This window comes from Panulirus ornatus, chromosome 49, assembly GCF_036320965.1.
Source record: "Panulirus ornatus isolate Po-2019 chromosome 49, ASM3632096v1, whole genome shotgun sequence".
In the NCBI taxonomy this organism is placed as follows: Eukaryota; Metazoa; Arthropoda; class Malacostraca; order Decapoda; family Palinuridae; genus Panulirus; species Panulirus ornatus.
In genome coordinates this window covers 6,257,659-6,270,451 of record NC_092272.1, presented here as the reverse complement: position 1 = coordinate 6,270,451, position 12,793 = coordinate 6,257,659, and the positions used below count along the sequence as shown (strand labels likewise).

Sequence of the window (12,793 nt, the reverse complement as noted above, 5' to 3'; positions counted from 1 at the left end):
TCTCTCTCTCTCTCTCTCTCTCTCTCTCTCTCTCTCTCTCTCTCTCTCTCTCTCTCTCTCTCTCTCTCTCTCTCTCTCTCTCTCTCTCACACACACACACACACACACACAGAGCTAGGCTATGTGGTACGTCAACTCCTGTATTACCGTAAGTATTCATCACTTGATATTCTGTCAAGCTCATAATGTATAAAACATACTATTGACTCAGTAAACATCCCTGTATATCTGCCATCCTGGCTATCTTAGATGTACCTCGGCCTTATGCTTATCTAAGGTGTGGAAATATCCATTTTACCCTAATCTTAAGCTCTTGTATGATTAGTTAACTAATAACTGTCATGGCCTTCCAGTTCTATAATGTCTAATACCACACCTCTGTAATTTCACACAAATTGCTGCCAGCCCCAAGAAACCGTGTGTGTGAGCGGGTGCTGCCGTGCGCTCGCTGCCAAACTCATAAAGAAATGTCGTACGGACAGACTTGTCGAAATCTGGAAAGAAATTCATAGGAATAGGATACTTTAACATTTATCATTTAACAGCCATATTTGAATGGGACAGAAAACGCAGACTGGAGAGTTTAATTCGCTATGGAACTGATTATATCAACAACGCAAAAATTAAAGAATATTTTTTCTTTATCTATAACCAAAAAAAAGTTCCAAGAGGGTTCTGAGCCGCCATGCCTGGTACCTACAAGGGATTCACCACAACATGCAAATGAACCTTAAGCACATTAGCGTTCCTAATTTGTACAGCTGGGTTGATGTTCGCTGGGCCCCAACAGCCGTGTGGACAAATAACCAGTCTCTTATTTACCCATGTAAACTCATCCGTATACTGACGAACATCAGCTAATTACCCCCAGAGACGAGGTTATCCCCTTAATCCAGTGTAACCCAAACTCTCCCGTGGAAGTAGAGATGTACAGAGACACCCGTTTTTACCATACGAGTGTATGGGGTTGTTTATAAAGCTATGCTGCGAACGTCTGCCAGAGATGGTGGATCTGATGTATATTACCGGATGGTTAGGATTCATAGATGGAATATCGATGGATGCAATAAGGGGATGGAGTGGATAGGCCACAGTGGGATAGCAAGGAGACAGTCGTGATCCTGTGCGAGACACAAGCAGCCATGAGTTGTACATGATGTTCACTTACAAAGCTGTCATCATATGACAGGAAATACACCTGACACACAAACACGTATGACCAAGAAACTTGTAAGAAGAAACGTAAAGTACTTTTGATAATTTAAGAAGTTGTGGATGAATGGAATAAACAGAGTAATGAAATTGTGAAAGTGGACAGCGTACAGTAATATAAAAAGTTGTGTGATAATAGAGAAAGTCAAGAAATGGAACCCCCAAGAGCGTAGAACTCCTTCCCCTTACACTTCAAACAAATTCCGTAATCAGAAATAGTTACATTTACCCACACGCACATTTTTTTTTTTTATGTATTTGAGCCCTAGATATATTGTACATCATCGCTCACTTTCAGTGAAATAGTCATTATGAGCCTCCGTGGTTCAGAAGTCAGTGTTTACTGACTGAGAAGAATATGGAGGGGACACCCGGAGCCGGGTTCGCATGAGTTCGAATTCTGGGTGCGATATTCGGCTCTGCAGTCTACCCAACTGTTCGAAAACGCGTCAAGCATGAATTAAAAGTCTCATTGTTGGATTATTCAGAGAAAAAGATAGCCAAAATGAATGGCAGCTAGAATCTTGTATGATTAAGATTCTTCCCACTTTGCGGACACGTGGAACTGGTGAAAGGGAGAAAGGAGGCAGGGAGTGGCAAGCAAAGGAGAACGTAAGCGGAGAGAGAGAAAGCGAGCTAGGGAGAAGCCTGAATAGAGATGGAGCTGAGTACCTAGTTTAAGGAGGAGTGGTCCGCCAATTGTCAACACTATTGTTCCTCAGGATATCTTTACGTATTACGAGAATGGAATTTGACATAAAAGCACCAGCAATTCTTAATATATGTACCAAGCTCTAGCTGGCCGAGTGGCGGGTTTCTCACTTGGGCTCAGGCCTGCCGAGCGACGGGCCCAAGACATGGCCGGCCTCGAGCCCCGTGAGGCGTGACTGGACGCATCGGTGAAAGTTTGCGCAATATATTAGTTATAGCGCCAGGTTACTGTTGTTGTTATTACCACCTACCAGCGTGCACGCCTGCCGACCGCCGTTTCCACTCGCATCCACACACCACCCGCCGCCACCGCCCACGTCTCCAGTAGGTACCACTCATCGTGCTGCCCACCTATTCATGCACCACCCACGCACTAGTTTAGCTGACGTGCTGAGAGGTGGCTGTCAACTCCTGGCCCAGCAGGACTCTGGAGGCGGCAGGCTTACCACCTCAGCGGGACGTGACCTCCCAGGGAGACAATAGAGGAGGAGGAAAGATTGATAAAAGTTAGAGAAGATAAGGTTAAGGGAGAGGAAGAATAATGAAAAGAGAGAAAATGAAGTTAAGGAGGAGGGTTTATGGTGCCAAACCGAAAGTTGATGCTCGTAACTGGCAGATAGTAATGGCAGGCTTTGAATTTTAGTAACACTACGTCCAGAGTTCGGGGACGAGGATGAGTGCGGAGGATGTGTGTCATGGAGTCAGGTGATGTGGGCGGGGAAGGTGTAAACATTGAGGCCTCCAGGGTAGCGTGTTTGGTGGAGACGAGGCTAACCTTATGTTCTTTTAGGTCCTGTAGTAAAGTGTGTGTCATTATTGATGACTTCTTCATGACTGAGAGTTATTCCATAACATTCACTGAAATTATCAGCATATATACACACATACGCAAGAGGGAACGGAGATATGCGCGACCAATGGTCTGTCTGGGTAACTGACTAACGGATGCATTATTGTGCAGGGTAGTTTTAGAAACATTCTTTTACAGTTCTTCAGCAGGTGATTTTGCTGTTGATGTACGATGGAAGATGGTTTTATGGAGATTAGGTAAGGTTAGTGTTTGGGTCGTGACAACCATAGAATGAAGAAAATAGTATGCTAGAGTATGGACGGAGTGCGTCTTAGCCTGTACGTTTAACTTTGATTTGTTTAAGTTAATGAATATTTACATTCTTTTGCTCATGGATTAGTGAGGGATGGAGTTACTGTAGTTGATTTTGTCTTACGACAATAATTTGAAATGTGAATCCCCGAAGCTAGGCTATGGACCATGGTCAGAGCGTTGAGCGAAGCGCCAGCCAGCCAGCCGCTTTGGATCAAGTTTCACGGGTCCTTTGATCAGCTGGGCTTCCCCTAGTGATCAGCCGGGTCACCATTATGATATTTGTTGGGCGTGTGTGTGTTGTGTACGCGCCCTCCCACTGAGGAAATTGGTGGCGTGAGGGAGGAAGAACAATAGCGCCGCCGCTCGGCGACGACGCTCACCCTCCACTGCTGCTGCTGCTTATGGCGACGTCGCCGTAGTCGGCGTCGTATTTTTTTCCAAGTTTTTCTGTCGGTGACAAGTAATTTTTTTTTCACATATTATCTATTTTCATATTGAGATGAAATAATTTAAAGATTTTTGTTTTTATATTTTTAACAGTAAATTATTTCACTGCCTCTAGGATTGAAGGGGCAATGTTTAAAGTTAAAATCCTTCATTGTATTTAGTGAAACATATAAATTTGAAATTCGCTTGAACTGAAGAATACGCAGGTAAGTTTACAAATTAGATTATATATAAATTTCATATACCTCATGAAAACTTACGCATCTTGAAATATTTTTAGCGTCAGTTCTTTCAGAACAGACAGGTCAGCTGAAGTCAGTTCAGTAGTGTTATTTCTTAACATGTTTTGATCAACAAGTAGGTATGAATGTGTCAGCGAATTTTGAATAGATTTAGTGTAAGTCTGTAACGTCTCAGTCAAGAGTGTGAGTAACAGAATGCTTCAAGATGGCATTTCAGCGAATGAACCCGTCGCACCACAATTAAGAAAGCATTTCCTCCAGAAAATATAAGGCACGGGCGTTACCGGACTCCGCCTACTTGCGGTTACGCAGTTAACCTTCGGCGACGTTGGATCATTGGAATAGAGTCTGGTGGAAGAACTCCTCACTTTATTGAGGTCCATCCTGTTAGTGCTGTTGATTGCATTGCAGCAATGTACCTGCTACAGCTGTAGGGAAATTGTTCGTTGCGGTTGTATGATAATAATGATAATGATAAAATATAAGGCTCTCGAAAGTAATCTAGATGGCCCAGTCCAAGGAGAAATTTGATAGTGCCTCGAAGTACATGAATGAACAGTTTACTTGGATTGTTACCGAAGTAAGAAGGTATCAGAATTAATTATTCTAAGTTTGAACAACAAATTGATATATAATCGACAGTTGCAATTACGTATACTTGAAGATACGTAGATGTTCTATTGGAATTCAGAATTTAAGTTTTAGCGAATTTAACGAAGAAAAGTTATGTAAAGCAAAAGTTCGTAAGGGTCTCTCTGGAAATGTCCTTGGGTTGGGGACTTGTGGCGGGGTATATACCAACAAGAAATATTGCGTTCTCACGCACCTGGTTGGAGTACAGCCACAGACGTTTGCCAGTAACAACAGCCTGGTAGATCATGTGTCATGCAAGGACAGAGAGGTGGTAGTCAGTCTGTAGTCCAGATGACAACCATGAAATTTCCCAGATAGACTCGAGAACACTTCTGTCTTTGTTCCACTTCGTTGTTTGTATGTCCTTTGTTATCCCAGTGCGCGTATATATTGTTATCCTCTACGATTTCTGTAGCTTCTATGCCGCCCACGATTTCAGAAGCCTTTGTTACCAAGCTGCTTGTTATTTTCTTGAAGTGTTTTAGTTTTCCTCGTACATTTATTAATTCGTAGTTAAATTTTGATATTCTTATACTACATCTTGAGCAGGAGGCTAATGTTCTCACGCTGCCTTGATGTCCGCCTTCGTCTGATCCCGGTTGGTTTATTTGGTAGTCTTAGACAACGTGTTTATGGCTTGCTTTATTAGCTGTTTATTGTGTTTAATGGTAAGATAAACTTCCTACATGATTCCTTGTGGTTGTTTTTGGGTTAGATGAATCTTTTTGCTTGATATTTCGGATGGGAGTCACTCGCGCTCAAGTTTCTGCCTGTTTCTCTCTGAGCGGATTTTAGCTCGAAAGAATTGCTTCACCGGATGTTTCAGATTAGTTCAGGTTTCTTTCATTTTCATTTCCGGTGATGCGTAATGAGGAAACTTGGCTGTTAGTAAAGGGCCTTTTTATTGTACTTTCCAAACCTTATCTATCAGGAACAGTAATTAACATTAGAATGTTATTTAGCATATAGCTTTATAGGCTTGTTAACCTTCGATCTAATTTGCACATTTGCTCCTGTGTATTGTTTACATGCTTTTTCCAACCCATGACAATTTTAGAACGTAAATTTACTCAAAAGTTCACTGTTATTTTCGGTAAATGTCTGGAAGGTTTCCGTGCATGATTAGCATTAGGCTAGCGGTAAATTTACGTGGAAAAGAGGTAATTATTATCATTGTTACTGTTATTATTATATTATTATTATTATTATTATTATTATTATTATTAAACGTGATATTCTCAACTCAAATTTAAGACCCCGTGAAAGGATACCATGAAATAAGAGGTACGTGTGCGTTAGGGGGTTTAGGGAGTATATTCTGACCTTCCAAGGATGAAGGGTGAAGGCAATGGAGTAGGGAGTAGGTTAGGGGTAGGGTAGAATAGCAAGGACTGGTGGGATTTGGTTACATCAACAAGGGGATTGGGTTACCCCCAGGGTCAGGTCACCCCCCGGAACTTGTATACACACACACACACACACACACACACACACACACTTGTAAGGAACATTAACGCAGGGAGGCAGGGGAGATGTGGTTGGGTCTGCTTGCTCTTCACTTAGGGTTTAGAGAGTGTTTGATGTGGGCCTGTCGTATTTTTAGAAGACTGTTAGCTGTTGGAGCACGATGCCAGCACCAGTGAGTACGACGGTGCGTCTCTTGAGCACGACATTGCGACCTTTTGGGTATGATGGCCTAGCCTATGACCATACCCTTAAGGGTCAAGTCAGGGGCTAGCCGAACATAATCAGGGGTCGTACCATCGTGCTCAAAGGCTTTACCATCTTGTTCAAGGGTCGTGCCGTCTTGCTGAAGGGGTTGATGTTTTATTGGTAAATTATATATCTCGGGTAGTAGTATTAGTATTCATAGAAGTGAGTAGGAAGAAAAATCTCTAAATGTTTACATATGGGGAAGGTACATACATAAAGAGATAAACCCTTGGGGAAAAAAAACGATTAGAAAGTCACTTAATAGATACTTATACTTGAGAAAGCCTGATAATAGGAAACCTGGTATTTGACGAAATTAACTGAATCAGGACAGTGATAGTGTCTAAAACTCGTAGTCTGTATAGATGCAGACAGGATGATAAAGCAGCTCGCATTGATAATTGGATACATGCTAAAGGTAAAGTTAACATGAATTAGGGATAGAGGTTATATGTGAGGGGAGGTGGTGGAGCGAGGCTGGAAGTAGTGCATGAGTCAGGACAGCAGACCTGGCCCTACTCAAGGTATCTCTAATTCCTCGGGAGGATGTGGGTGTGTCTGGGGTCTCAGGAGAATGGGGCGTGTCTGGGGCTTCACTCGGTGCACACCCATGTCGGCGGAATCTTGTGTTGGAAGGGGAGAGGGATAGGGTCTGGTGTTGGAGAGGGAGAGGATTGGAATCTAATGTTGGAGAGGGGGAAGGTTGGGTGTTTGGTGTTGGAAGTGAGACGGGGCTGTTGTGTGAGAGAGGAGAGGAGAGGGTCTAGGGGCAGTTGCCCACAGCTGAGTGGTAGAGTTTGGTATGGTAGGTAATAAGGAAATGCTACTCCTACCATAAGGGAACAAGAGGTGTGCCATACTCTGGTACGGGGTACGGGTGTACCGTCTTGGCCGGCTGGTGATGGCACTTGTATCTTCACTAAGATGTTTTGTTATTAATGGCTCGGCACGAACCGTGAGCGATGGAGCGTGTATAAACACTGTTCGATCTCCCGTTAAGTGCTCTTAGTGGAAAGAAAATGTTGTCTGGGGGTATTTTATTCTTGCAGGTGAATTACAGGATGGAAGTAGGTAGTGTTGTTTGCTCTGTACAAGAGGGAACTAGATGATCTTGGTAGTCCATAGAAATGACAATTGTAGACTGATGGTCCATGAGTAGGTTATCTGTTAGTGGACATTAATAGTATCCCAAGGCCTAAGTGTATAAGAACAGGGTAGTAAGACTGTAGGTTGATGATCTTGAAAAACAGGGAAGAGGATAGTATTAGTGATGTTGTTCAGGTTGGAAATAGGTACAAGGATTTCTTGATGGGGCGTTGAACACATGTCCTCCTGAACTCTTTTCTCTGTCAGACACATCTTGGTGGAAGCTGACCAGCCACAACACGGTATTCAGATCGTCAAAGGACCTGCAAAAGACCCTTGAGTGGACGGACAAGTTTCGGGTCCTTACACCACTTCCTTTTTGGACTCCAGTAGTCTTTCTGCAGGAGGATGTCTGACCCAGATCACAACACACAGGATGTCGCCCCCAATTACCGTTCCAGCTCACTTTGTAAAGAGGATCAACACATGAGTTTGGATGTTTCCTACTGGTGTTCGTGTTTGTTTTACAGAAGAACATGAAGAGTTGTAGATGTGACAGAAGACACAAATGACAACCATAGGAATCAAGCACATCATTTCACCATGAAAATAATGATTACAACGAAATAACAGTTTGCTCTCATTGGTCTCAAATGAAATAGTGTCTCTAATTCCGGATGAAATTATTATATTACGCTTGATAACACACACATACACACACACACACACACACACACACACACACACACACACACACACACTAAACAATAACGTGAGGGATGGAGACCTGTAAGTCTTTAAGGAAGGATCGTATGTCATGTATCATCCACAGGATCCCCCTGTGTTGTATGGACGGATCCTAGGGATCTGTTTGTTGTGTGGACGGATCCTGGGGTTCCGTATTTCGTGTCGTCGGGTCCTATTCAAGCTCGGGGTCTCCATTGCACTTATCTACAGCTTTGTGTGCCTCATGGTTGTTCCCCCCTCCCAGCGACAGCTGTGCTTGGACGTTGGTGGCAGCTGGCGAGCTCTCACCAGCTGTGCCTGGCTCTTGCTGGCAGCTGGTGTTCCCGCCCAGTGTTGTCTGGGTAAGGGCTAGGCGTGGCTGGCGAAGGACCTTCTCTTCTCCTGCCAGTGCCACCCTGACGGAGGACCCCATCTGTTCCTTAGCAGATCCTGCACGACCATCAGTCTTCTTTTGTTCTCTCTTCGTATGTCTGGCTTGTGTGTGTGTGTGTGTGTGTGTGTGTGTGTGTGTGTGTGTGTGTGTGTGTGGAACGAGACGTCGCACTAACCTTCATGCAGCACCGACATAAAACCTGTCGGGGCTGTTGTGTCGTAACTTCAGTGCCTGAGGAGGTTATACAACGGAAATGAAAGTGGATGTAACGATTTCATTTCGTCTAATTGCGAGTGTCGGAAAGCAGCCTTGGCGTACTTAACCCAGTCCCCCCCCCCCTCCTCCCCTCTAGCTTTTTATTTCATGATTTCTTTTTCTTTCTGTGGAAGGAACCAGTCAACAGTGCTGGTGTCTACTAGATGAAGTTAGTAATTTCCGTCTGCAGTGTAATTTTGGTATTATTTAGCTACGAACCGATATTTCGACGAATTTCAGAAGAGGGAGGATTTGGACAGCTGGGTTGGCTGTGGGCCAGCTGCCCGGGCTAAGATTCGAATTCCGGTCTCAAGATTCATAGGATACAACGCTACCACAACGCCACGGAGGTTTAATCTCTATCTGAGGCGAAAGCCAGTGGTCGTACCGTCGTGTTTAAGGATCGTACCTACATACTCAAGGGCTTGAATTCCTTGGTTTTGTGAAAGACCATCGGAAGACGTGACCTGTCGAGTAGAAGTGCTTCCAGATCCAGGGACACGTCGAGTAGAGTTATCTCCACCACAAGATCGACCAACGCCGTCACTTTGAGGTACCGTCACACACTGGCTACAAAGATCCCACGGTCATTGTATCAAGGGGAGTATGAGGCCCCGTGACGCAATGTGACGAACGTGGGAGATACATTTAATGCAGCGTGGCGGGCTGAGTGGAGAGTCCTGATTGATAGGAGGGCGACTGGCCAGGGGCTGAGATATGGCTAATGTAGTCTGGCAGGATGATAGGACGAGTGCATAAGCTGCCGTTGTTGCTTTGTGCTCGAAGCCATTCTTCACACGTCAGCAGTAAAGTTTATTAACTGGGTTGCGCTTTACTTGTTCTTTACAGGTCAAACTTATTGATAACCAAACAAACTTCGGTGGATGTCGGAAAGGGTAATAATGATAACGTTCTAGAGAATATGTATTTTTTATGAAGATTTATTTCTGTTATTGCTTCTGTTATGGTGTATGAAGATGAGTGTTCACTATTTTTCTTGGTGATTTACTTTATGTTGATTTACTCTCCGTAATGTTATCGTGTGGTTATTAGATTTAGTGTTTCCCGTGTTCGTATGGCTAACGTGTTGTGTCTGTGTTTCAGGAGATGCCACGGCAGAAAAGGGTCTTTTTCCACACGTCATCAACCTGGCCTCTCGTGCCAGGATAACTGCGAACGCCACCTGTGGTCAGGACGGACCTGAGGTAAGCAGTGCGGTCCTCCGCTGCACCTGAGCAGGGAAGATGTGTGACAGATTTTTAGCAACGCATGTTGCCTCCACTTGTAGCTCCTGGAGCACGGCGGTACAGCCCTTGAGCACGACGGTTCGACGACCTTGAAATGCGACGCTCGAGGACGTCATACTCTCTGGTCGTGCACAAGAGCTGTACCAACCTGCTCAGTTAAAGTATATATATATATATATATATATATATATATATATATATATATATATATATATATATATTATGTATTTGAGCTTTTGTAATTCTGGTAAACAAGAATATTAAAGCATACTTAGTTGGTGTCGTGGTGTTCGTGGTGATTCCAGACTTCACCTACAGAGGCAGATACGGTGTTTAGTGAAGCGAACTAAAGAGACTAGGGTGAACATAGCTAAGATGACGATGTTCCTGTATGTGATAACATCATGGAGTTGTTTATGGGAGTCAGGCGATGTGGTAGTGTTCGGTTAATGGTCCAAGAGCCTGACCGACCTACCTGGATAGCATTGTCGGCTAGGACCGACCGAAGTAATGACATGTACTTTTCATCTGCGTGTTATGGAGTTGAGTTCCTTCCTGTCGTGAAAACAAAAAGAAAAAAAAAAAGATCGACAACTTTCTTTTCATAAATTCATGAATAGAAGGTTACAGATGTTTTTATATATTCTGGATGAGGAAAAAAAGCAATCGTCTGCTGTTGATTAACTTCTTGAGAGAATCAAGAACAGAGGAGTCATGTGTACGCATGATCACTCCTGGTCAGAACTATAACGCCCTTTGTGGTGTAGGCAAGGTCAACGTGTGCATGCGATAGACGTCTGTGGTAGGAAACAGAAGGACGTTGTCCCGTGAAGTTCTTGCGGTCATGGAGCCACTCGTGTTTTCAGTTCTGTGGCCAAAATATAGTATTACCTGAGTGTTCGGCTCAGATTTGTGGTCGGAAATCCAAAAAAGACACGAACTCCTACGTCTAGCCAGCGGATAAGTTACGTCTACCTGCCAGGCTCGTTTATATGGAGTGTCAGGCTTCTCCGAGGTGGTGTTAGGTTCGGCCATATCTCAGGAGCTACGTTATGGGACCCTTAGCCGTGTTGATTGTTATCTTTGCCTTTTGTTGTTGTATCCATTAGGTAACCGTCAGTGGGTCACAACAGGGTACAACGTACTGCGTTATCTACGCGACAGTCATGGCTAAATATGTTTACTTCTTCAGTCATTCGAAGGGTTAGCTAGGCTCGGGAAGTTCGTTTTGGTGAGGTTTGAATTATTTCTTTTCACGGATTGTTTAGCTTTACTTATGAGTATAGGTGATTATAGTACCCACGTTGACGGGGAGCACATGGACACTGTTACAACCGTCCTGGCACTGGTTGTTAAAGAACTTCCAAGAAAAAATTGCGTATGGTTTCGCCGGGAGAGCCTGCAATTCGTCACCGCCTCTGGTTCGTCCGACCCGCTATCATTTTACTGGTCGTAAAGACGCGGAGCTCGTTTTTTCTTTTTATACACTTGTTCCTTTTACTGATCGAGAGTATCGCTATCCCCTTGTGGTTGTAAGGCAACCAGGTTGAAGGGTATCGTGTGTTGTGGCTACTGTTAATTGGTATGGAACTTGGCCGACGGGTGTGGGGGCCTGGGTTCGATATGGAAGCGCAGAAGTTAAAAAGGTAAAGTGAAATGACTATCTATATTGTTAGTAATATAGAATATTGAAATGTAGGTTCTTGTTGAAGCATAATGCCTTTAACTGTACGTCACTTTGGAGATGAAAATTTAGTCAAATGAATATTTGGTGCTTTGACAATCATTTCATTTACCTGGGATATGTACTTATTTTTTATCTTGTGATTCCTAGATACATGACACAGTGTGCATCTTAATAGTGTGGTAAGAGACCTAAAGAAGCTCCAGTACTTTCGTTAGCCCTATTATTGGACGGTTTGCTCCATGTAGATATTTTTTATCAGTCTTTTTTTTATGGTCGGTGGTTTAGGTTCTTTCTTATGTATGAGAAATTGCTTCGCTCCTGTTCGCAAGTTTATCTTTGTAGCTCATATAGGGATTCATCAACGTTGCAGGTTATTTCATCCAACTGAATCATCTTGTATCAACGCTCACCTCTGTAACGATAAAGACACTGAGACTGACCCTTTTCTTTGGGCCGTATATATATATATATATATATATATATATATATATATATATATATATATATATATATATATATATATATATATATGAACATCTGCTTTGGGATCGAGGTTTTCAGCCCGTACTGCCTGTTTATATCCAGGGCAGACGAAGTCTACCTTCTCTTTCGTTCAGGAACCTTGATAAAGATGTTATTGTTCCTATCAAAGTCATCATCAAAACGATGGTACCTGTTATGGTCAAGATGTGAGGTAGTTATCCTATATTGGAGCTCAACCAGTTTACTGGAGATAGAGATACACTACCAGCTTTCAGACACCGGATAAGGACCACCCCATCAGTGGTGTGTAACCTGTTGATTTAGGATTTGCTGGAAATGGGAGTCTTAAGAGATGGTCTGGTACTTTTTATTCGGGCTGACTAGAAGGCTTTTATTGCTTTCTCCAGAGTGCTAACGCCCTTGGCGTCGTTTGCCATCTCAGAGCTAAGCACCTTCATGTCAACATTCATGGCATTAACGACAATAGACGGTCTACCATATAGGTCTGAATCTGCTCTGGCCACCAGTACGTTTTCATCAGTCGTATTTACCTACTCCGGTTCGCCATATTTGCATATTTGTTGATCTTGGGATCGAGCATCACAAACATTAACTTCGAAGCTACTTAGCTTGATGATTTTATTTTTATACGCTGTACCTCTGGCGACACTTAGGAGACGCCTTGTCTCATATGGAGTTACCTTTCAATTTTTCAATTTACTCGAAATTGATTTATTTTTTACAACATTGGAAGTTTTACAACTTCAAATTTTATTTCATATCATTGTAAAGTTAGTAGTAGCCTCGGATTGTCTCACATTCTAGAGACGTGTGTTTCCGATGCTTCTGGTA

The 12,793-nt window shown here is 43.2% G+C and overlaps 1 protein-coding gene across 1 annotated transcript in view; it reads left to right on the top strand.

Annotated features, from left to right (window-relative positions):
- Positions 1-12,793, top strand: part of LOC139764258 (laminin subunit alpha-1-like) — a gene marked incomplete at its 5' end in the record, with an annotated part of 177,102 nt that overhangs the window by 52,997 nt on the left and 111,312 nt on the right. Inside the window, one exon of the mRNA XM_071690754.1 lies at positions 9,629-9,729. Within this exon, the coding sequence (XP_071546855.1) occupies positions 9,629-9,729 (101 nt within the window). The remainder of the gene's footprint in view (positions 1-9,628; positions 9,730-12,793) is intronic.